This window comes from Berghia stephanieae, chromosome 2, assembly GCF_034508935.2.
Source record: "Berghia stephanieae isolate SIO BIC M18660-M18661 chromosome 2, UCSD_Bste_1.3, whole genome shotgun sequence".
Taxonomy (NCBI): domain Eukaryota; kingdom Metazoa; phylum Mollusca; class Gastropoda; order Nudibranchia; family Aeolidiidae; genus Berghia; species Berghia stephanieae.
This window is the reverse complement of record NC_088361.1, coordinates 60672444-60699122: the sequence shown is the minus strand read 5'-3', so window position 1 is coordinate 60699122 and position 26679 is coordinate 60672444. Positions and strand designations below refer to the sequence as shown.

Here is a 26679-nt window from a genome sequence, read left to right as displayed (position 1 = left end):
ACTCTCGTCCACACTCACTCAAGAGGACATATGTTATTTAGTTTGCTCTTCATACTTCCTGCGATGATACAATTTAGAATATATTTTTATCAGTTTGTTCTAAAGCTCTAGTTGGACCAGAAAAATTGGTATGCTGTGAAAAAATTTCCAAAAATATTCAAGCAATGAATTGTCTCTTAGAAAGAAGGCTGTGTCATTGCGATCTCTTAATAACCAGAACAGCACTGCAATCACCTCCACCACCATCTCAACACATCTTTTTGATTTCCACTACAAACACCATTATAACGGCAACTGGTTCAACCACATCATCATCATCACTACAACAGTGACTTCAGCTATTACCCCTATCACCACAACTGCAAACACCATCAAATCATCGTCATTACCACTAGATCTACTTGAGACCTGCCTTCTACTTTTATTGGGAAACTCCTAAGAACTTATCACCATCACCATTGCGACCTTGATCTTAATTGATAACACACCTATATTTAATTCATGCTCCAAAATTTTTTTGTATACTTTGAAAAGTTTGCAGGTCTGTTTTTCACCATCAGTGTTGGGCGATATCGGAAGTTTTCGATATTGATACGATACGATATTTCATTGGATGAAATATTGATTTATCGATGCAAAGTTCACTCACCCCACTATTCACAAAAAAAGTTTGTTTCTCCATTGATTTCTATTGTACTGATTTTTTGTTGTTTTTGTCCCACGTTGCAAAACACTGCACCAACACTCTGACCCCTTGAAATACTAATCTGTTGTGATTAACAAAAAATCTACTGAACTAGGGGACGTTTTTTTTTTAAATCAGAAGAAATGTGATTCTCTGTGTGTCCAATTTTGGCAATGCACTGTGGCAGCCTAGTGAACCGCAAGTATAAGTTATATCGATATCGATATTACGTTTTGAAATCGATATGATTCAATAGATTCGATATTGTCATTCATATCGATGTTAATGTTACGATATGATATGCCCAACACTGTTCATCATCACTCCTATTACCAGAACCGCTATCATATCATCATTGTTACTACCGTCACTACAGCAACTACTGCTACACCTACATCATTCATCATTACCGCTACCTATACCACTCTTTATTTTATCATCATCGTCACCACCATCACTTCTACTTCTACATTAAATCAGTGTATTTGAATTGTAAGCCAGGTTTCTGTCTTCCTAATTTGTCTTTCATTTTTGGGTTTCTTGCCTTCTATCTAGATACTAGATAATGGTAGTGGTAGATCGATTATTATAGTAGATGAATATAGGTCTTTTGAGATTGATCTTGAATGTAGAGTTCCCCAGGGTTTAGTGCTTGTATTTGTATCATTTCTTTTTGTTCTGAAATCAGAAGTTTCTGTCTATCTTATCATCAATCAGTTGATGATATTCAGCTTGAATGCATCTCCAATACTCTTACTAGAAATATGAAAAGAGTATCTGACTTTAGTGAGAAGTGCATTCAAAGTGTTAGAAGCGGATGAGTGAGATCATAGATGCTGCCAGACCTTGCAGGATTAAATTCAAAGCTTGTGTATAAGTTTATCAGTGTCATGAAGGTACTGCCTCTCCTTACCTTTTGAACTAATCGATATATTCAAAACCCCTTCTCTTACCTTCAGCCATTGATTTCACAGAACTAGTCCCTTGCATATATATGCACAAAAGCTGAAATGAGCTGTGTGGAATGACTTGCTGGAGTATTAGTGGAAAATAATCTTTGTCTATTTTTAAGCTTTTGCTTTGAACCTATGCTTTTTTGTTCTAAAAAATGAATTTCACTAGATGGCATGAAAAGAGAACTAGGTGTCTAACTTGTGTGTGTTTGTGTGTTTTTTCTTAGATTGGCAATGCAAGTAAAAATATTAAGGGCTTAGTTGATGAGGTGATGCTCAGATTTACAACACTTTTTATGTTTTACTATTATTATTATTTAAAAAAAAAGAAATTATTATTAATTATCTCTCTGGAGTGAGTATTAGGAACTATCTAGGTAACTTTTATGGCAATGAACACATGCTGTTGCAAAAATCTATCAGACACTGACTGTTCTAGTGTTGTCTACTGGCTTCCTTTTCCTATGCTCTGAAATGGGTTCAAATTAAAAGTGTCAAATATATACCTCATAATTTTGAAAGCAATTTCATTCGCTCTTCCAATTCAGTCATCATACTCTTGAGCACAGTGATAGCCTTGACATCTTACCATTATTTGTTTACATTATCATGACATTTTAAGAGAGCCCTAATAGTAATAATTATTATTACACATTTGTGTCATTGATGTTCTTTGCAATAGAGTAGAGATCTCCCATATAATGGATAGATAGTGTCACGTGCTGACTTCTTTACCCCTCTAATGAAAGTATTACCTATAGTAATTTTTATATGGAAATTTGACTAAAGAGTCTTCTTCACTCAAAGACTTTTAAATAATCCAGTAATTAGCTGCTGTGCAGTTGCATCAAATGAGCAGTAAGGATTAACTTTTCTGCTCAGTCAAGAAAAACAAGATATCAAAAGCAGGGATAGGGACTTTCTGTAGAATTTTAAGATGGTTTTAGACAGACATAGACATAGATTGCTCTTGGATCTACTATTTGCTCTGTTGAATTTGTCCCCTTTGTCTTGTTTTTCTTGGCACCTATTGGATAGTTATTAAATTTTTCAACTATCTAATTATAATCATTTTTACTGGTGTTGAAATGGCCTAAAAGTAAAAGGATCTCTAGTGCTATTGTATCTTAAAAATCAAAAGGGAAGTTTAAATTTTAGGCATTGTATGGTTGTTTTGTAATCATATTATGTAATTTGTTCTCATATAAAAATCTTTTCAAGATGCAATCAATTACATCATCATATTGGGATTATACATTAGAATAAGAATGTGAGTGAGCATTTTATTTCTATTGACCTACTCTTCAAAACTTTGTCATAGGAGTGAGAAAATCTATCCAAGCACTAATTATTATTATCTGACAAATGCACCTGTTGTACCACAAGCCTTTTTTTCTTTCATAAAATTGGGCGTCCATCTATGCTAAACTGCAGGTTTTCGGAAAAAACGTTCAACCACCGGCCAGATTTTCTCCCTGCAAGTCATTGTGGAACAGTCTATAGAATGGAGCTCTCCTCTCATTGCCAACTTTCTGGATTACGAGAAGGCTTTCAACAGTATTGACAGAGCAACATTGTGGAAAATTCTGGCACATTATGGAATCCCTGAGAAGTTGGTAAACCTCATCAAGGAAATGTATAAAGGAACATGTTGCAGGGTTGTACATGAAGATGAGCTTACCACACAACTTTGAAATTAAGGCATGTCAAGCATTGATGCTTGCTCTCACCATTCCTGTTCATCCTTGCCATTAATTGGCTAATGAAGGAAACCTCCTAAGGGCGAAGAAGTGGCAAACAGTAGACCCCTTGGACACAATAGGATGATCTGGATTTTTGTAGATGATCTGGCTCTTCTGCTCACACCCAGGACCAGATGCAAACAAAAGCCCCAATTCTAAACAGCCTCTTGGAATCCATTGGTTTGCAATTTCAAAGGTCCTAAGGATAGGTACGCGTCAAAGTAAAAGATCAGGAACTTGAAAATACTGATACCTTTTGCTATCTATGGGAGTATACAGGTGTCCAGCAAGGCCGTAAAGTCGTAAATTTGTCTTCTTGGTCGTAAATGGTCATATATTTGCATCCATTGTCATAAAAAGTCGTAAATTGAAAATTTAATCAGTTGAATTTTAAAAAGTTTATTGAAGCGGGCAGCACATAATTACGACTTCAGAAAATGACGAGGCTTCATCTAGGGGCCACCATTTTTGAAAATCCTAGGCACCAGTCAGACATACAGTCTAACCATTGAAATATCTCTTGGTGGTCATTTTGCTTCCCCACTGATGTTGGGAGACTCCTCTGTCAAGTCTCTGGGTTGATGTGAACTAACCACAAGATTAGACCATTGCTGCACCTTTATCTCTGGAGATGTCACTACTACTACTACTACCAGGCGTGCCTACTCTCAATTTCAAATTTCGAGGATATTTTGCGAATAAAACCTCAAATTTCAGATGGTGATGATTGTGGTGTTGTTGGTGGTGGTGGTGATGGTGACAGCTTTTGTTGGTGGAGTGAGTATTTGTTTTTCTTCTGAATAGATTGTGTGGTACAGACCAATGATCCATCGCGTGTATACATTTGTATAAAAAAAAAATAATGACACATCAAATAGTTGACACAATGCCATATGGCAGAATTATAATCTGTGATCACAGGTTAAGATTTTTCATTTAACGGTGGGCTAGGGCGATAAAGTTATTTACATAATAATATTGTGACACCTGGCTTACACTGGGGAAAAAACACGTTTTTATTTTGCCCTGTTCAATTACAGATACATAAAAAACAAACAACGCCCAAACATTTTAAACCTTAATCTTGCTTTTGGACGGTATTGAATGTTATCTTAGTTATCAATACAGTGGAATCCTGATACTGGAGTTGACATTTAGAGTGTTGACTATATGCCGATTCCACTGTATCATTTAGCCTAAAGTTTGTTGTTTTAAAAAATTCTAGTCAAAATGAAAATAATCTATTTTGCCAGTGTACCACGCCTGTGATAATTACCAACACTGCTGATGAATTAATAAAAACTGCACCTTTATAAAGGCCCGTTGACACTCTCCATTACGCATCTACTCATCACGCAAAATACCCCGTTTGATTCGCGAGATTAGATTCCTTGAGATTTTTTAATGCTACTTACATTGAAGAAAGATCACAAAGGAATGCGTTTTGAAGATGAAATTGAAGTTTTAGGAGCATCAGAAAACTAGTTTAAGGCCACATCTTAAACCTACCTTGACGGACTGTTCAAGGTCGAGGAGATGTGGGAGGAAATATGCCACTTTACTGGAGACTGTGTAGAAGATTAAAAGTATGTGTGCAAAATTTCATGAGAATTGGAACATTCCTTCATAGTTAGAGCAATTTATATTTGATCAAACTGCGTAAATGCTTAATTAGCGCCATTTACCTATCACCATCCCACACCACATAAAATGTCTGCAATCTTGACGCTGCAACAGAATGGATTGGAACGCGTCCTTCTCAAAAGTGCAACATTTGCCCTTCCCCTCTTTTTTTTATAGTTTATGTAATTAGCATTTGTAACTATTTCAAAGCTTGATAGGATTTTTTTCCAAGTCCTCTAAAATATAATTTCGGTGTTCTTTGTTTTGCGCTCTCGTGATCTTAATCCCGTTGTTATTATTATTATTATTATTATTATTATTATTATTATTATTATTATTATTATTGTTGTTGTTGTTGTTGTTGCTGTTGTCGTGAATAGATTTTTACATCTCATTCACGATGAGAAATAAAACAAATAATATGCACAAGGCATGTATCTCCACATGAGTGGGTAGTCGCCACCGAAGTGGGTAGTTACGCGATTAGTCCCGATTAGTCCGGGTATGTTCGTCCGGTAAAAGTAAAGGAAACAGTCAACACTTCACTAATTTCAATCAAATATCCATTATCCGTTTCATTGTAAAAAGAGCTTGGAAAATGAAGGCAACCCCGTTTTTATACCCATTGTGACGTCACGGGAAGAAACAACACACAACAGTGAATGGAACTCACAGTGACACCCAAGGTTACCCAGCATGAGAACAATTCACAACAACAACTTTATAGCCAAACAACAACAAACTGGAACACATTGAAACACAACAATAAAAACGTCCCTACACTGTTGTTGTTCTGTATGTCTTGTCTTCATAATGTATTTTTCAAGTTAATGGACATGACCAACCTTTCGGAATAAATCTAGAATGATAACTTGCAGACAAGACATGTAATTCTTCCTTTTGCACTTTTCCTATTGAACGATATGTTTGTGTCAGCTAAAGCTACAGTTGATAACGAAACTTAATGTCAGTGACCTTAATTTCTTGTCGGATATCCCAAGCTTTGAAAATCACCGATGCGACAGTGATGAAGATATGAAACGTCCGGTTACTTGGTGATGTTGGAATTTTTTGCTTGTTGTTTGCTAGTGTCATAAGTATGCATGATCGTCAAGTAAGTTGCGAGTATCTTATTTAGTGTCAAATACATAATTTCAGAATGGAACATTTTAATCACATGCTGTGCTAATTGTCAAACTTATTTTTCAACTCTCTCTCTCTCTCTCTCTCTCTCTCTCTCTCTCTCTCTCTCTCTCTCTCTCTCTCTCTCTCTCTCTCTCTCTCTCTCTCTCTCTCTCTCTCTCTCCCCCCCCCTCATTAAAGAATGAGAATCTCAAAAGGAATATCTGTTCTTATTTCTCCGCGATGGGTGGCGGCTGTTTGTTTGTACTTATTGTTTGTCCCTTTCTCTAACTTCTAACCCTTAATCGTGGAATGAGACCATTTGGTTTTGTCCAGGCCCTGGCTTGATTCATTTCCGCGAGTGTAAGAAAGTGGCTTATTTTCTCTTTTTAGTAGGGATCCCGTGCTAGTCTCAGTGTGAGATATGGATGGCCTTAGGCTAGGCACATGATTTATACCTAGGACATTCTTTTGCCTTGTATTTGTTTACTGTTCCATTTTCCTCAACATTGGCTCTGAAATGATCAAGATTTTTGTTAGAAGCGCCATATAGTTCTAATATTTCACCAAAAACTTCTTCATTTTCCTCTTCAGCACCTCACCAGCCACTCCCCTGAATGGGAGCGATCTATATTTAGACGTAAACACGCTGCTTTGTTTATGAAAGTTGTAAACGTACCCGTGTGTCTAGCTGAACAAAATGACCAATCGTGATGTTAGATATTTAAAAAAAACAACTGATCACTTTTCTTGATATATGTCACTTTGAGCACATATTCCAATGTGGCCAAGATCTCGATCATATGGAAAGGTAATAAAGATCATCCCCATTCGCTTACCCTGTGAATTGACAAAGTTCTTCTGTAATGCAGTTATATTTCAATAAGCTATATTTGATTTGACATTATGCACCGAAGTTTATGCTTCGTACAGTGTTTTTGACTTGTTACGATTTCGAATGTTTGAAATATGGATAATTGAAATCCAAAGATTTTGCAATGAATGGTCAATCAATTTTGAGTTTCGGTCTTCAGGTTATGTTTGTTTTAGTTGTTTGTTGCTGAAATTGGAGTTGGAGTATTAGTCGAAGTAATTATTATTATTGTTACTGCTGCTGCTACTACTACTACTACTACTACTACTACTACTACTACTACTACTACTACTACTACTACTACTACTACTACTACTACTACTACTACTACTACTACTACTACTACTACTCCTACTACTACTCCTACTACTACTACTACTACTACTACTACTCCTCCTCCTCCTCCTCCTCCTCCTACTACTACTACTACTACTACTACTACTACTACTACTACTACTACTACTATTACGTACTACTATTATTACTTCTATGTTAAGACTAAAATAATGTAATATGCATGACTGTGGGCACAAAAGGGTTGAATCGTGAATTTAGGTAAGATACCGTGACTTGCGAACTGGTGGATGAAATTTATGTGTAGTAATAAAATTAATCTTCCTTGACAGGTGTGTAATTCAAATCCAAAGTGTAGCAAATTACAGTTGTGGATGAATGACCGTTTGTGTCACCCCCCCCCCCCCCCCCCTCAAATGAAAAAAAAAAGAAACAAAAAAAAACCCCAAACCGAGGTAATCATGTTGTAACGAAGTGAGAATAATGAAATGACACAGTTTAAGTAACAATTACATTTATGGATTGCTGCCTGTTGCTCACTATGGGATGTGTGTGAATATTTTGTGTCGCCGTGTAGTTATTATTGGAATAATATTAGAAGTTATTCATGAATTAATTACTCAACAATGGTAATTCCACACCCGTGTCAAACTGAATGGGACTTAATGATGATAAAGATTACATCATTAATTAACAAACAGGCTTCCCCCCCCCCCCCCCCCCCCCCCCCCCCAAATAAAAAAAAAAAAAACCCAACAAATCACTGATAACGGTTATTGTGTAGGAGTAATGGTTTATGAATCATGAGTTTTTGTCCGGTTTGGTTTCACCGTCTTCTTCCTTGTTGTTAGTGGACGCAATCACCGTGTCGTTTTGTCACTTTGGAGGGGGCTTTAAGCAATCTACCCAGTAGTCCATAATATTTCTGGATGAGAACATGAGAATGTGTGAACGGAGGGAAGGTGGGTGGTGTGGTGGCGTGACTGACCTATTCATGTGAATCCTTGGTTACATTGATACGTAATGACGAATCATAGATTGATGTGGATACAAACAGCAGTAGTAGTAGTTTGTGTGTCAAGTCATATTGGGCTGATGATTATTTATAAATTTATTTATAAGATGGTGTGTCAGGTGTGTGAGGTAGTGATAATTGTGAGTGTGTAGCGTGTGACAAAGAACGCAACAGCGACTTCTGTGAAGAGTGCAGAGATAATTAATGACCAGTACCACTCGTGTCAAATTATCATCAGCTTTCAACGGGTTGAGTCGTATTCATTATATTGTATCACATTACACATGCATACATCAATTTACATAGAAATGGTATACATTTCTATTGTTGAGCAGTGTCGTAGCTCCATAATGTTCTCGTTTGTTCTATATTTTTTTTATGCATAAAAAGAAAAGCTTAGAGGTACACCGTAAAGCCTATATATTTTGGATTAGATTTGAGAAAAAAAAACGGGGGGTGGGGGGGGGGGGGGGGGGGTGGAGCGAGAGAGAGAGAGAGAGAGAGAGAGAGAGTCTTTGTTGATTTGAAAAAGGTCATGAAATAGATCGATATCAGAGACTAAGTACATATTGCCGAATGTAGCACAGAACAGAAAACTAAGATATGTGCTGATAACATCGTCCTTGAAGCAGTCCATAATAAGGTACTGTGGTCAAATGTTTTCCTTACACACACACACACACATACACAGAAAGAGAGAGTGAGAGAGAGAGAGAGAGAGAGAGAGAGAGAGAGAGAGAGAGAGAGGGGGGGGGGGGGATTTTCTTATGAATTTTATGTCCAATTCTCATGTATAAATTAGTTTTACTTTAATATATCACGCTACGTTTCATTGAATGCTAATGCTAGGACGCCCCCCCCCCCCCCCCCCTCCAATAGGATTCAATAGTCTGATGTCCGCCCAGCAACGAGCAGCTTGGTTTCTAAACAAAGAAAATCGGTACTTTTTATTCTTCATGCTGGTTAGAACTTTTTCACATGTCATGTGATCAGAATGTATAAAAATCAAAACATGATCAGATTTATAATGTTTTTCTCCTCTTGATACACTTTATGCTCGTTGGAGAAGTATTTCATAAGGGCGTCCACCATTGTTCTCATAGCTTAGAACCAGTTACTAAGTTACTACGCGTCATTACGTCAGAATCCTATTACTGTTGTAAGCCTAGCAATAAGTATGGTCCAAATTCAGAATTGATCAGCCTCACTGTTTACTTGAATATGTAAATTATCTTTGCAGGGGAAAGCTTATGCAATCTGTTGTCACATTTTTAAAAATTAAAAAATGCACAGGATTAATAAACACAACTATTCATCTGATATGATTTTAAAACAAACTATCCTGTCCTCTTGAAATCTTCTTTTTCTTTCTTTCTTTTTGTTTTCTTTTGTTTTTCTTTCTTGCTTTGTTTGTTTGTTTGTTTGTGTGTGTGTGTTTTTTTTTATTCTTTAGATTCTGATCAATTGAACCGCAGACAGTTTGTCTGGGTTTAAGGTTTTTTTGTTGTTGTTTTTTTTTTTTTTTCACCTTCCTTTAACATATATCGTCTTTTTTCTCTTATTTCAGAATGGCCGTGACCAACGGACCACTATCCATTTCAAAGAAAACAAAGGAGTGAGTTGTGTTATTTACTTTGAACTTTTTGATAATTTGATCACGGCTTACATGGGTGTGTGGATGGGATTCTCCTCAGGATGCTCTTTCTCTCATTTGCTGATTTCTTCTAAAGTGGTCCACATCGTCGATATCCCTTCTATTTCTATCTCCCCTTATCATTTGTCCTTTTTTTTTTTTGTTGTTTTTTTTTTTGGTAGCTTTGTGTCCTTGTTCTGAAATAAGGCTTTGATTAGGCTTGGTTTTTGCCAAGGGGTTTTTTTTTTCCTTTTTTTTTTCTTGTAGTAGTATATCGCACTTCAGTTATAATTATAAGGGTTGGGGGAGGTAGGGGGGGGGGGGGGGAGGTCCTCGTCAGCTTTGCTATTCAATCCCCCTAAACCATTTTCCTCTTTCATGTGAATATGTCTTTGTTTTGGAATAGTGCCATTTGGTTTCTCCTGGGCCCTACCTGGAGTATTTTGCAGAATGGATGAATTTATATTTTGTGAAATATGATATTTTTGTTTCATTGTCTATAGACTATTTATTTGATGTTTTTAATGTTAAGTTTATTTTGTAACCATCTTACGTGTATCCCTTTTGTATTTCCAGTACCAGTGGGGTATTTCTCGGTGGTTTCAGACTAGTTATAAGGGTTTATTGAATTGCTCTACACCTGTTCAACAACATGTCTTATTTAATCATAATGAATAGGGAACAATATGAACATTTATATTATATATACCTCATTTTCACTGCTTCAGTAAGCTCAATGTGCTTCGAAAATCTTCATTTTGTTTGTACTATAAAATCATCACTATGTCTAATTTATCTCAGAATACATGCAAACCATCTTTATGTCAATTATAAACACCATGTAAAATTGTTGAACATCATTACGGTAAAAATGTTATTCAGGTGTGAAATGAAAGCATCGCCAACATCAAATGAATTTGCAATTGCACAATAAATAATGGATATACAGATTTTATCTCTTAGATTCACAATTATTTTTAGATTAGAAATTTGAGCAAAACAAGCACACTTGAATTTTGAAACAAACTGTAGTTCTGTATACGTAATAGCCACATGTGCTCATAACTTATCTAAAAAGTTCGGCATCAACACTTCACTTTTGATTGTAAGGTTATTTTCCTGTTTTGACAATATTAATCTATGATAATTTTAATTGAATTCTAATGATATCAATGCTTTTTTGTTTTGCTTTGTAAGGGAAATTCATGTTAGTTTTAATTATAAAGTATTTGTTTAACATTGCAGGTCATTAACATTCCCAGCCATGTGTTATCTAATGGGAATCGACCCCAGAGAAGCTACAAGTTTACTCTTTCATCTTTACCTGAAGTCAATGGAAGCTTTGACTGTGTTCAACAGACTAACAGGTAGGTTGTTCAGGAGAGGATGCTAATTGGTGAGGGGGCTTGGGGGGAAAGTACCAAAAAATACATTATTTTTGGACATGCAGTTATCAAATGAAAAAAAGTTAAAGCCGATATGGGAGCTCTAACATATTTCAGGTGCAGCTCATTGTGATGGTTAACTTTGATATGAAATCATAATTTTTAGTGTACTCTTATTGACTACACAAATATTGTGGTTTCATTGAATATTTGATTTGTTTTTATCTGCTCGCTCTTACTGTGACCAAAATAAGTCAAAAGATTCTCAAAAGTAACAAACAATGACTTGGAAAATAAAAGAAAGGCCAACAGAATTTATGGTGGAATAAAACTGTTGAAACTTTTACACAAGTGCACTGATGATGTGCTCTAGGAATCAACATCTGTTCCCTACTTGAACTAATTCCCCTTTGGCTTCCCCTTTTTTTGGTACTTTAATTATAATTCTAGAACTTTTTACTATCCCATATTCTTCCTTTTTAGTGGCGCTGATATGACCTGAATGTGTTGAAAGCACTGTAAAACCCTTAAAAACAAAAACAAATACAAGTCTCCACTCATGTTGGTGATATATCAAAAGAAATCTGTTTTCTTCAGCTTCAGAGTGCATCTATACAATTTTATGTAATAAAGAAGATTCTGTGGCACAATGAAGATGCACAAAGCTATATTATATTTAAAACATACTTCATTTTTCCTCCTTCCCCCCCCCCCCCCCCCCCCCCCCCCCCCCCCCCCCCCCCCCCCCCCCAAAAAAAAAAAATAATAAATAAATAAATAAAAAATAAAAAGGGGAGTGGGTGGATTTTCTTTGTTTATATATAAATTATACATATATATATATAATTTATATATAACCATCGAAAATTCACCCACTCCCCTTTCGCTTTATTCACTATTGTCTCCCTTCATCTCCTTTTTATTCATTTTGGTTAAATGAAAACCATGTTTTTGCCAGTAACACTGATTCAACTCATTTTTTCATGAATAATAGAATGGCATTGAATCCCTTTTCAGAGGAATAACACTTTTCTATGTCCACTGGAATTGCATTCAATGTCAGAGGAGGAGAAGTTACTTCCATGAGAAGCTGTGAAATTTTTAGGATACTGCCAACCTTTAACCCTCTCCTTACCACCTGTTGGAAAATCGCCACATTTTTTACGATGCAACCGTCACTTTTCTCATCCAGATTTCATTTCTTTTTGCTTTAGCTATAAAAACTTGACATTCTGTAATAGAGTTCATGTTATTGTCGAACAAAATTATGTATAGAATGTGCTTGTTGCTTTTCTGTTTGAGTTAGAAATGTCTGTTTTTGTGTTGGGTGGGTGTGAAGTTTTGGAGAAAATTCTGAAAATGGCTGGTAAGGAGAGGGTTAAAGTGAGGAATAGAATTCCTTATGGTCAAGTTGGTATTGGCACATGCTTGTTTTCACTTTACAATGCATAAGTTATAATCATGAAGCAAAATGGTTATGTTTATTTATTTATTCTCCAACAGACATGGTTTCAGCAGTTTACAGAGTCTAGGTAGTATGCAGTACAAGGTGGCTGTTCATGCTACTGATGATATCTATGACTCCACAAGGGCCAAGATGAATTTGGCAGAGGAGGAGAGCAAGAAAGTATGGTGCGTGAAAAATCAAACTGAATCAAAGGAGCTTAATCTTAAAATTAATTTATTTCTTTGTAACATGCAAACGTCCCCCAGCTGCACTTGCATCCAACAGGAAAATATTCTCTCAAATACAATATAATGCCACAGTTTTTTTCTTTAAAAGAAAAAATTAATGCTCGACTTGTCTTCATTTGTGTTTATTGTTTGGTGTCCGGATAGCTCAATTGGTAGAGCACTCGCTGGTAAGGGACTGAGATTGATCCTGGGTGAAATTGAGCTTTTACACGCCACAATATCTACAAATGATTAAAGCAATTTATAAGGGGTCCAAGTCAACAGCAACAAGTAACATGTATGAAGAAACATGACACCTGTAAGGGGCTATTACAATTTTTATCTGGGTGGGGCCTTTGACCTTCCATGGTGGGCAGGAGGTCACCCTGTGTCTTCTATCCCCTTATATCTGTTTTCAGAGTTGCTTTCTGTCTTTGTCTTGGAATGGGATTAATTAGTTTTGTCCTGGCCCTGGTCGGAGTCCTTGACTGGGATAGAAACAGTCAGAGTTTTGGGAGATTATATTTTTTGTCTTGTAAATCATCTCTATTATGCGTTGCACGGTATTGTTTTTTGTTCTACATATATGATTTGTAAACATTTGAGTGTATTCTTCTAAGTGAGGACCTGTGCTTGTGTCAGAATGAGACATTTAGGTGATCTCAAAATAAGTACAATGATAGTGTGTTCTTGGAATCTACATCTGTTCCCTATTTGAACCAGTTTCCCTTTGTCTTACTTTTTGTTGGGTGCTTAAATTGTAATTCTTTTTACTGGCGCTGATATGACCTAAATGTGTTGCAAGCGCCTTAAAAACAAACAGAAAACAATTTTTTATCATTATAGACAACACTGTAAATGGCCAGGCATTCATTTGACAACTGAGTACAGTTAGGGATTTGAGTAAAGAGCCTTTTCCAAGGACACGACTTTACACTGCATAATGTGCGATTCAAACCAGGGACTGACTTGCTGGAAGCTGAGTGTTATTCCACAAGATAACAAAGCTGCACAAAAAGCTACTTAGGCTTATTTCATTCTATCCACAGTACCAAAGAAATCAAGCCTAGTGGTCCTCATATAAGTAAAAAGGTTAAGAAAGTTATCCCAGCCTCAGCTGCCTTTAAGATGCTTGCCAACAATAACACCAGCAAACCAACTCACCTGGTCAAGCCTCTTCCTGTACAGAACTTAATGCGGCAACAACACCATCACCACCCCTCGGTTTCAGCCTCATCAAGCTCCTCTTCTTCATCTGCCTCACCATCCTCTTCCATATCCCCTTTGAATTCCACTGGGAAAAGCCACCACCAACATACCAACAACCTGACCTCTTCTGGTCTGTCATCTCTAAGAACCTCTGTACCGTCACCTGGTTCCCACCATGGCAGCAGGCAATCTCCAACGCCTTCATCTCTGTCGTCTGGAAATAAACATGGAACTTCTTCATCCTCTGCTGCTGCAGGTAGCCAACAAGGTGTACTCACTTCCTCATCTTCCAAACCGTCGTCGTCTGGTGCCATCAACATGCCCTACAGGTAATCAATTAGTCTTTGATCAATGGTGCAACTGAAATCAGTCTGTAATTTTTATGACTGACAAGAGAATACTGATTTACAAACATATTTTCATGAAATGTACACTTTGATTTATGCGTCCCACTGTCTCAAAATAAAACTAAAGTTGTTTCAAATGTTATATGACCAGAAAGGCCCGTTTTTTGTCACTTTAAGCAAATGGATCTGCTGTCCTCTATAAAACATAAGTGTAACTCGGGCTTCATAAGTTTGCCTATAAATTCAGATTTTCACAGCCTAACCACTCGGACATAATACAGACTTACTGTTTGTATAGATATAATGAACTTGATGTCACTCAGGTCTTTGTTATTGCTTTTTGCCATCCATTTTTATGCGTAATTCTCTCTAAACTGTATTGACCAGACTATAAACGTTCATGATTACACATAGATTTGTGTGTTGATCCATTATATTTCCAGATGGCAATGTTGTGAGTTTCTTAGCTAAGCACACAGCATCTATACCAAAGTTTGAGGTCCCCCTCTCCTGCTGGGTGGGGTTCCTGACCTCCCATAGTGGGCAGGGAGGTACTTACTGTGTCTTCTATCCCCCTATATCTGTTTTCCAACATGCTTTTTGTCTTTGTCTTGGAATGAGATTACTTGGTTTTGTCCTGGTCCTCGCCAGATGCCCTGGCTGAGAGGGAAACAGTCGAATGTAGAGTTAGTTTTGGGAGATGATATTTTTTTCATTGTAAATCATCTCTCTGTTATGCACTGTATTATGCTTTCTTTATATTATATATGATTTGTAAAACATTTGAGTGTGTTCCTCTTAGCGGGGACCTGTGCTTGTGTCTGGATGAGACTTTTCGTGATTTCAAACTAAGTACTTTGATAGAGTGCTTTTGGAATCTACACCTGTTTCTTATTTGAACCAATTCCCCTTTGTCTTCCCTTTTCTTGGATGCTTTATTGTAATTCTGGAACTTTTTATTATCCCATTTTCTTCCTTTTTACTGGCGCTCATATGACCTTAATGTGTTGCAGCGCTGTAAATCCCTTAAAAACATAAAAAACAGAAACCCCCTCTCCTGTTATCAACTGATAACCATAAATTAATGACCCATAGCCACCTGAAGTATTTGCCTATCACCCGAAGCAATCATATTGTGATAATTGCTCACACTTACGACTATGGGGCTGACCGATTTGGCTTCTTGGCATGTACTAAAGATAGCTATGGGTCATCCACATCGCACACACTTTTCATTTTGCCCTATTGGCTATGGGAAGGGAATAAAAATTACCCTCACCCACGAACAAAACTTTCCATGTAAACATCAGTTTGGCATTTTGAAAATCTGTTTGAACCACTTTCTTTGTAAGAAGCTCAATGAGAATTTAGAGAATGTTTGTCAGACCTTCTCTGTGGCAGGAAATAAACAGTCAAGGGGAGGAAATGAGCTCAATGGCAGGGAATATTGTAGTTGGTTAATGCTTAGTAATGCTTGAATCATCAAAAATCAGGGCTGGGAATCTTCTGCCTAAAGGCGACTTTCTGCCTAAATGGTGATTTATCTTCACCCATCACCATCACATTCTGCCTTTTTCAAAATTTTTGAAGGAATAGAAAAGACTCACCACAACCACTACATCAATATCCCTACCACCACCACAACTACAACCACCACCACATCATCATTCCTATCACCACCAGTACTACAACCACCACCACCACACCATCATCCTTACCAACACTATTACTACAACCACCACATCATCCCTACCACTCCTACTGCTACAACCACCACCACATCATCATCCCTTCCACAACTACTACAACCACCACCACATCATTATCCCTACCACCCCTATTACTACCACCACCACCACCACCACATCTTCATCCCAACCACCACCACTACACGCACCACATCTTCATCCCAACCATCACTACTACTACAAACAACACCACATCATCATTCCTACCACCACCACTACTACCACAACCACCACCACATCATCATCCCTACCACCACTACTACTACAACTACCACCACAACATAATCCCTACCACAACTGCTACGACCACCACCACACCATCATCCGTACCACCACCATTACTTTTGTTGTAATTACACTTTCAACTTTTGAAATTCCTCCTAGTGGTGTCAGAAATTGCTGCAAGACACATTATTTTGGATTGCATTTCAGTAAATTTTAATGAAATTCAAATTTATTGGTTATTTTTGCATGGATGGGTCTTGATCTATGCGCTGAAAAATGTCCTTTTTTGTGACCAGTCATTCTCACCCCTGAAATATGATGTCTTGAAAACTATTTTAAAATCTTATCTTAGTTGATTTGCCTCTCCAATGACCAATTTGAATCGAATCAATGATATGGCTATTATCATACATTATTTATTGCTATTGTTATATTAATACATACTTATTTTCCATTTATTTCTTTTATTTCAGAGATCGTGTCATCCATTTACTTGCCTTGAAACCATATAAAAAACCAGAACTTATACTTCGTCTTCAGAAAGGTGAGTGCAAACTTAAATGACAGGCGTATCGAGGATTTGTTAATGCAAAATTTTCATATTTTTGATGTAATGATCTGAAGTACCAGTTTTCTGATTATTTTTTTAAAAAATGGGGCAAGGTTACAAAAGAATTATTAAGTCATCATTAGCAACCAAATCATCAGTGTCATTTATCTGTGTAACTAAAAAATAATTTTTTAGCTAGTTATGTTCAGAACGCCTCTCCAATAATTCTCTACCCATTTGGGATACTTGTGTGCAGTGTAAATATCACATGTTAATAAAATATGACAGATATTGCCATGCATCAAGAATGCATGGGATTATGTATTTTCTCTCCTGTAAAATTTTCTCAAAACCAGCCACACGATTAGAGAATGATACTGTCAATTTATGTGGTTTTAACCCTGATTTTTAATAATCAAAAGCCTAATTAAAAAAAAAAATCTTATCCCGTTTTAACTGGCATTGTGGTTTGCAGCTTGGACAATTGCGTGTTCTGGCAAAGGGTTAATCACGTTAACATATATATTTTGGAGTCCAATTTAGTCAACTTTGGATTTGTATTTCCAGTTTTGGATATATAAACCAACGTTTAGACCAAAAAAAAAAAATAAATGGTGTAGTAATTGATGTGACCTAATGTGATCATTCACTATCTCTTGGAAAGCAGTTTAATATGATAATTTATATCAAAATGGGTGGACATAATGCATTTTTACATTAAAACAGATTGGTATATCTCTAGAAATTCAGATTTTGGAAAAAGATATAGAGATGTTTTAAAATACATTGGGGGTTGGAGATCTCTTCATATGATATGATTTTACATAAAGGCCCATAGGAATTGTCAGAATGTATATTGGTTTTAAGATCTCAAAAATATTACAAATTCATCTTTAAAAATTTTATTTTCTGTATAATTTATGTAATAGATGGAAATAATATGAATGTAAACTTGTTTCAGATGGTATCCGTGAAAAAGATCGCAATTCATTAGGATCTGTGCTGCAACAAGTGGCCACAATGAACAAGGACAATAGTTACACCCTGGCTAGGTCAGCATGGATTGATGTACGTCAAGACTGGCCTTACTATACAGACAGCGACAAAGCTCTATTGAAAAAGTTAGTGTGCATAGGTTTTAACCATGAAATATTACTGACTATTGGGTTTTAAAGGTCTGATTTCGATTTTATATTTTTATTATTTTAAAAAAATTATTATTTTATTCTTTCTTCGATCATTTGTCATAAAGACAAAGATTTATTATGTTTTAGAGAATTTAAAAAGAAAAGTAATTATTTGTTAAAGATTTGTTGTTGATGAAATGCAAATCTAATCTGGGACAGTATCTCGTGATCATTTTAAATATTCAATCTGTATGAAAGCTAATGTAATTTTTTCTGAAACAGGAATTTGCAACTAGACTCCCGTAGCCTTGTTACTTCCCCTGCTGTGTCACCAGCCAGCAGCAATCCAGAAAGTCCTGGAAGTTCACAGGTAGTTTTAGGAATGTTCTCATCTTTTATTTAATTGGTTGCTTATTTAGATAAGAAAGCTGCAGTAAGTTTGACATTTTCTCAAATGTACCAAACATTATGATAATTTCCTAGAGTAGAACATTAAAGAAAATGTCAGAAACGATGTAAAAGGCAGTCAAAAAGCTGTCTTTCAATATAGTACCTATGACATGTTCATTCCAACATCTCACTCAAGATCAGATTTTAGGTTAAATATTCATTTTAAATCAACATCATTGAGAAAGTGTAAATCTGAATATCTACATTTGTTTTCCTTTGGAGCCAAAATTGGCCAAATATGGATCATTCTCCACCAGATTTGGATGTTTACCAATGTATTTAAAGTAATGGACAAGTGATTAAATTGATAAAATGTGATAATTTTAGAAGTAATGATGGAAGAACAGAATTTTGGTTTTATCTAACTTTTATTTTTGTTTCTTGAAATTCAATTTTCTCCCCAAGATGTATCCAAAGTTTTTGTTTGTTGACTGGAGCCGATCTGATATCTGGAAATTATGGGGAAATATTGGTTTTTAAGAAACAGAAATTGAAAGCGTTAAATGTCATATTTTCCATTTTATTGAATTACTGTAATTTTGACTGAAATAAAACCACAAATTCATCATAAAGGTTTAGCCTGAGAGACATGAGTATGAAAATTAATGAAGCAGAGTTTTTTTGGGTTTTTTTGTCTGCAAAAATCTGAATATTTTGTTTAATTTCACAATTTGCCTTGATTTTCATTATATTAAAAAAAATATTTTAAAGTTGAAATGTACGATAATTTAAGATAGTAGAGTTGTAAGGATATTATTATTATTTTATTTTTTTTCTTCTGTGTTTTACATAAGTTTGATCACGCAATCTAGTTTATGTGTGGTATCATATAGTCAAAATTTATTTTCCAGAAAAGAATGTCTGAGGAGGTTGAGGAGCCAGCCCCTATGCCTAGCAAAAAGAAACGCATTTCCCATTTGGACCGCCACAAAACAGAAGAGAGGCAGGTTGGAGCTGTCAAGCCCATTGTCACACAGCAGTCACCCTCACCTGATTCCAATAGAGAAAACCAAGAAGGTTGGCCTAACTTTTATTTTTCTGGGGAAAGACAATTTCAGGAGTGATATTTGATTAATACACTGCGAGATCTTATTGCATTTTAAAGCATAATATCTCTAAGTTGTTTGTCATAAATCGTTTGAGTGTATATAATATGCAAGGATATTCTGTGAAGTTGTTGAACTGACTCAGTTAAATTGTTCCTGGGATCAACTTTTGTTTTTCTCTGAATTATTCTTCATTATTTGTTTGTTTTTTTAAGACTTTTTGGCTTAAGAATATTACAGGAGTTAATTTCATCAATATTCTAACATTTCAATATTTTCAGTTTTAAAATGTTGCAATAATTCCTGTTGAATTATTTTTAACGATTCATTTTGGTGCCATTGATTATTCTGGGAAATATTCTTTTTTTTAATTTTTAAACTTTTCATCATGAGTAAAGAAAGTCATTAAAAATTATTTCGTGTTTTAAAAGACTCTTTAGATTGATTTATCTTTAAATATTCTAATGTTTGTCATTTTGTTGAATTTGCAAGTCTCTTGTCTACTGTAATGTGTCATTATTATTGTCAAAACAAAAGTTGCATCCACTTTAGTATAATTTGAAATTTATTCTAAGATTAGATTTTTAATTGTGATGATGTTAACCGGGATAAAACATGAAAAGTGGGCATTTTTCACAATCACAACACTTCTCTTACAGCAAAAATGTGTGAATATCAAAATAAAAGTTGCATTCATTTTAGTATAATTTAAAATTAAAAGATCAGATTTTTAATTTTGTGGATGTAAACTGGGATAAAACATGAAAAGTGGGCATTTCTCACAATCATAACACTTCTCTTACAGCTTATTTGACTAGTGTGCAATACCCATAAATCAACCAATCTTTGTATGATGACACATTTAATACTCTTTGAATATAAGAACAGGGTAGATTGTTTATATCATACATGGTTGTATATTTTATGCAAATTATCCCATAGTTCCATTGTTGCTTTCATTTTGGTACATTATAAATCAGCTGCACAAAGGGCCTTTGTCAGACTCAGTTTGGTAGAATTTTTTTCTGACCCTTTGGTCCTCTTAGCAATGATTGGGTAGCTGCATCTGTTCGGTCTGATGGAAAGTACTTTGTGGTATGACTAGCATCTTTCCAAAAGGAAGCCAGCAGTTGTTACTTTTTAACGCTCGGACTCCACAAGTCTTAGGGCTCTAAAATCACTACTTTAGTCATCATATTAACAGATTATGGAGTTCTATGCATTGTTAAATCCTGGTGGAACTCACTTAATGCTTAAATTTCTTCATTTTAGGAAGCATGGAAGCTGAAACAGATCTGGCTGACTACTGCAGGTAAGTTGGATGACTCATTCATCTCTTTCGCAAACAGGATTTACTACCAGCAGGGTCTTCTATCCCCATTATTTGCTGTTCCGTTCCTCACTGTGATTTTCTGTTCTTTTCCGAGAATGAAATGACGTAGAGCTCGAAAACTAGACCAGCAGGCACTCTACTACATGGGCTGGATTCTATGCCCATTGACGAAGTTGTGACTCTAACCAGGAACAGACGTGCTTGGTCCCGATATGTGGATACCCTGTGACCGTGACACTTTTATGCTGATGTAGCATAGCACCGTAAAGGTGCCGTACTAATGTACAATGCAACTCACACATACATGGTTTTACTCCATTGAACTGGATAGACACGCAACAAAACCTGATTTTTTGCGGGCATATCAGCTGATTAATTTGTGATATACAAACCAATATAGTGCTTATCAAGTGTTGTTTCAAATGCAATAATGACCCATGAATTGCAATTGCCTTCGTTTCCATCTAAGTGTGAGGTTGATTACTTTAAAATGCATAAAGGGTAGATATTGGTATCATTGCTTTTATCATTGTAGTAGTCTGAGGCAAGAGGTGTCAGATTGTTTGATTGAAGCCATTTCATTGTACAATTGGTGACAAAAATTGCACCATAGTAACTGATTGAATTGTTTTGCCCTTTTTTTTATCTTTGGCCCAAGTGTGGCAGATTTTGAATGGGAATCTGATTCTACTAAATGTCGTAATGTTTTGTAAATTCTCTCTTTTCTTTGGTGCTGAAATGACCTATAAAAGTCACGAGCGCTGATAAGCTTCTAAAACTAAATAGAGCAGGATAATTTTAGTTCACTTTTCTTGAATTTTCTCAGAAAATGGAATTTGGATTATAATCATTTATGCAAAAAAGATAACTCAATGCAATCTGGAAAAAAAGTTGTTTTGCATCGCATTGTCATAGAAATTGTAGCGGGTGGTTGGATGGGAGCATCACCCTTGAATCATATACCTATGATGTTCGCATGGGTGTACGATCCGATAGTGATGTCGTTTCTTCTTCTCTTTACTAGCCTATCCTGCTTCTTTGGTTTGTGATTGTATTTTTGACAGGGGATATTTTTTTTCCTGTAAATCCTCTGCCTGTTTGTTCTTGGTTATTTATAATTTAGCTTATGATATCTTTAGGTTATGCTTTTGATTGACATTTGTACTATTTTTGTTAGATTGCTTGTTTTTTTGTTTCAGCGGTCTCTCATATAACCTCAATTGTGTTGGAAGAGACCTAAAGCAACAAACAAACAACAAACAAACAATAGAAATTGTGATTTTCAATTTCAATCCATTTTCATTGAGGTTTACAGGGAAGAAGGATTTGGTTGATTCTTGCAAAATTGCCAATTTGTTAAGTAATCGTGTATAACCTGCTCTCTTCTGCTCAGCTTCCGACTTGTTGATCTCAGGTTTGAGTCCTACTGTAACTGATGCCAATTTGATCCTCGGAGAAGGCTCTTTCTCACATTCTCTCAATGTACTCAGGTGTAAAATGAATTAACTGGCCAGTAACAGTGTAATCTCTGTCCTCCACCAAAAAAATTGGAATCATGATGCGCCCTACATGTTAAGTATAGAATAATTTTGAGTACATTTAATCTATATTGCACAGTATGAAACTTACATTTATACATTTATAGCTGTTTTTTTTTTTTATCACTTGTTTGTCATGGCTTTACAGAATATTTGTGGCAATTAAGGATAGAGGACAGCGCCAAGAGTACAAGCAGGAGTTCAACAAGGAATACGGGGAATACCGCAATCTCCATGAACAGGTAGAACAAGTGGCACATAGGTTCCAGGGGCTCTTGTCCAAGATTACAGCAACAGATGAGGAAAGTGATGACTTTGAGGTTTGTCATTTCTTTTGTTCATTTCCTAACTTTATTAAAAACATGCTTCATATTTTAAGCTTTTTCATAATTCAGGTCTTTTCCTGCCTTTCAGATGTTTCCCGATAATTTGTGACGTGATCCAACTGTTTGGTAGGGATAGGGATTGAAAGATTGGCTGTTCTTCTCATCTTTTAGTGCATTTCGTTTTCCTAGTTTTGATATGTCAGCATTTGGTCAAAAAAGATTCATTGAAATTGTCTACCATTAAGACTAAACTGTAGTTGAAATTTTGAGAAAATGGATATTACAGCTTGTAGAGAACTAAAGCAAGATAAGCACATGGTAAGAAAATGTATGAATGTACAAGAGTTCAACTATTTTATATAATGGTTTCTCAATATAATATGATAAATAAAGCTTTTTAAAAGACATTTTAAAGAATATTTACAAACTGACTTGCAATTAGTCATATGGTATGTAAATCGTCGTGTCAATATAGTATTATGTTGGAATGAATTAGACAAAGAAAGTTTAGTTTGAATTCAAAATAATAAGAATTAGGACATTTTAGTGTTTTGAAGTGGAAAAAACAAAACTTACTCTCTTCAATCAAAGCATTTATTTCAAATTAAATTTTATAAGTTAGGGTTAGAAATCTATGTTACGTTTAAGTATCAGGCCCAACTGAACATAATATCGTTATGGTATTTTCTTGACTGTTAGAATTTGAAAAAAAAAAAAAAAAGGAAATCAAAACAGACCACAAAGGCAATCAGGGAATATATAATATCATGTGAATACATATTGGTGTAGAGATGATTATCCAATCCATTTTGTTGCAGATTCAACATTGAAGATACTGGGTGGGGTTCCTGACCTCCCATAGTGGGCAGGGAGGTACACACTGTGTCTTCTCTCCCCTTATATCTGTTTTCCAACATGCTTTCTGTCTTTGTCTTGGAATGAGATTACTTGGTTTTGTCCTGGCCCTGGCCGGAGTCCTGGCTGGGAGGGAAACAGTCAAATGCATAGTTATTGTTTTGGGAGATGATATTTTTTTCCTTGTAAATCATCTCTCTTTTATGTATTATTATATTTGTTGTTTTGAATCTATAGTGTAAGCATTTGAGTGTATTCCTCTTTGTAGAATATTGTGCTTGTGTCCGGATGAGACTTATAGGTGATCTCAAACTAAGTACATTGGTGGTATGCTCTTGGAATCTACATCTGATCCCAATTTGTTCCCATTCCCCTTTGTCTTACTTTCCCTCGGGTGCTTTAATTGTAATTCTAGAACTTTTTACTATCCCATTTTCTTCCTTTTTACTGGCGCTGATATAACCTAATGTGTTGCAAGCACCGTAAAACCCTTAAAAACAAACAAAAACATCATTGAAGATAGACGCAACAATTTTGTGGTGCAGAGTGGTGTTAGGTTATGTCTCTGTATGACAATAATTATGTCCTCCTGACAAGTACATTTCTCATAAGTCTCAGAATTCTCAAGTTGTCAGGGAGAGAATTCCATTACTTATTGTACTTGGAAAAAAGGACTTAATGTTTGTATTAATTGTAGCCATAAAGAATTCAGTCAGATTTTTCTCAAAGGCATATTTTCAAGTTTCCAATACACCTTCTCTTCTATTTCCCGCTGAAGTAACAATTTTCAATTTTTACATTTATCATGGGTAGAGGAGGATCATGACAAACCAAGTTAACCGCCTATTCATGAATGTGTTTAGTACCTTACCTTGTTATAATAATAATAATAATAATAATAATAATAATAATAATAATAAAATAATAATTCTTCTTCTTCTTCTTCTTCTTCTTCTTCTTCTTCTTCTTCGTCTTCTTCTTCTTCTTCTTCTTCTTCTTCTTCTTCTTCTTCTTCTTCTTCTTCTTCTTCTTCTTCTTCTTCTTCTTCTTCTTCTTCTTCTTCTTCTTCTTCATCTTCTTGATTTTTAATTTTTGTTGTTTTTCTCTCTCTAGATTTTGAAAAATCAAGCACTTCAAGAATATGAAGCACAAAAGGCTGACCCCAAATTCATGGCCAAGAAACGTCGCATGGAATACCTTCATCGTAAATTGGCTCACATCAAGCGTCTTATTCATGACTTTGATCACCAGCAACCTGTATCTGTAAATAGCTAGCAAAAAAGAAGGAAACCGGATGAGTGGATGTGGGAAATCACAATGCTACTACCACATACTATACTGGGTATCTAGTGCTGGATGGTTGTTTGGTTGGTTGACTGGGAGGATTGGATTTTATTATGACAGAAACTAAAACTATGAAAATATGGTTTTGATGTGATATTGATTCATTGATTATTTAATATTTGTGTATACTTACTACTCATATTATGAGTTGAGCGCAATGACTGCAATTGAATTTATTCATTTACTGCCCATTTTTTTTTTTTAATATTCTTTTCACTCATTTTAGAGCTGCAATTCTGTACTTGACTTTCATTTTAGACTGTATATGATATTCCTAAATCTAAATATTTTTTTTGTAATGATCATTCAAAACAAAAAGTGAGACATTTTGTTACTCTACTACTACTCTTATTACCTTTCTGTTGATGTTTGGTTAGAAATTTATCCCCTCCAAAATTTGCAATGCAAGAGTTTTGTCGTGCACTATTATATTAGTAAAGAAAAGACAAATGGATGAGAATGACACTCTTGATGTATTCAGGCCTGCCACATATACTGATTAAATCCTGATCCTGAATTTATAAATGTTTTTTTTTCCTGCTAGATTTGGCCTAATTTGCATGTTGACATGAAATGATATCACCACGCTTACATTCTGATATGGAACTCACCAACAACCTGGAAAGGTTTTTGTAATAAACCAGTTAACTGTCATACTCATTTAAAAATTCGTGAGGTTTGAGAGTTTTTGGATGAGGGTCATTTAAATCTACTGATATTTGGATGAGTTTTCTGGCCAAATTTTAAAATACAAGCTTTTCCAGAGTATGGCAGTTAACTGGTTAAAGCTCCAACTACATAAACAAAATAAAGCTGACCTCTTTTACTTCGACAAAACTCCAGCCATTCGTTGATAGCTTGATGCTATGGGGTAAAAGAGAAAAAAAAAGGAATCAAGATTTTGTGATTGTTGCCAGTGGCAGGACTTTATATTACTATCAATAATGTCAATAACCTCAAATCACTCGGTTTCAAGTCACACTGACAATGATTTAGATATTAACTTTTAGTTTTTAAATTACAAGCAATGAAAGCAGAGATCTGATGTCTCAAATAAACGAATCTGGTCATTCCTAGTCCTATTCTTTCCACTGATGATATTGATGATTTTCATTTTGCAGTTGCAGAAATTATCAGTTGTTATCATTGTATTAAAAAAAAATGTTGGATTTCTTGTGTTCTACTATGCATCGTCATCACCTTAGCTTCCAGTTTTGTTACAATCATATTTTTCGTTTTTTTTTTTCTTCTCACACTTAGATTTGAGATCAGCATGAGAAGTTGTATAGCTATTTTTTAATAAGAATTATTTATACAGCTGCTGATGTGAAACTTTCAGAATTAATTGATGAATTCCTTTTAATTTGTAGTTAATTTATTTAATTTATTAGTAGATTATTTAATTTGTTTAATTAATTCAGTTTAATTGCTGCTGTTTCTGCCAGTCTAATTTTTTTTTTTTTTTTTTTTTTTTTTTTTTTTGGTGATACTTATTATTGTGCACCCCAGTTTTATAGTTTTTAAATGCCTTAAATCCTAAACAAATTGTCATTTGTCTAAGTAATGGAATGCTTTAAATGA

At 35.3% G+C, this 26679-nt stretch overlaps 1 protein-coding gene across 2 annotated transcripts in view; it reads left to right on the top strand.

Moving 5' to 3' along the window:
• LOC144965269 (RNA polymerase II elongation factor ELL2-like) overlaps positions 1-25910 on the top strand; it is a 28003-nt gene extending 2093 nt beyond the window's left edge. Inside the window, exons 1-12 of one of the 2 annotated variants that reach the window (XM_078900428.1) lie at positions 6009-6117; positions 9876-9923; positions 11187-11308; positions 12830-12958; positions 14050-14538; positions 17003-17073; positions 18041-18200; positions 18489-18576; positions 19508-19673; positions 20975-21014; positions 22722-22893; positions 24868-25910. In XM_078900428.1, coding sequence (XP_078756554.1) covers positions 6103-6117; positions 9876-9923; positions 11187-11308; positions 12830-12958; positions 14050-14538; positions 17003-17073; positions 18041-18200; positions 18489-18576; positions 19508-19673; positions 20975-21014; positions 22722-22893; positions 24868-25029 — 1662 coding nt within the window. In that variant the 5' untranslated portion in view covers positions 6009-6102 and the 3' untranslated portion in view covers positions 25030-25910. Of the gene's footprint in view, positions 1-6008; positions 6118-9875; positions 9924-11186; positions 11309-12829; positions 12959-14049; positions 14539-17002; positions 17074-18040; positions 18201-18488; positions 18577-19507; positions 19674-20974; positions 21015-22721; positions 22894-24867 lie in introns of those variants that run through there. The other variant, XM_078900427.1, reaches the window with a different exon arrangement.
• The last annotated feature ends 769 nt before the right edge of the window (positions 25911-26679 follow it).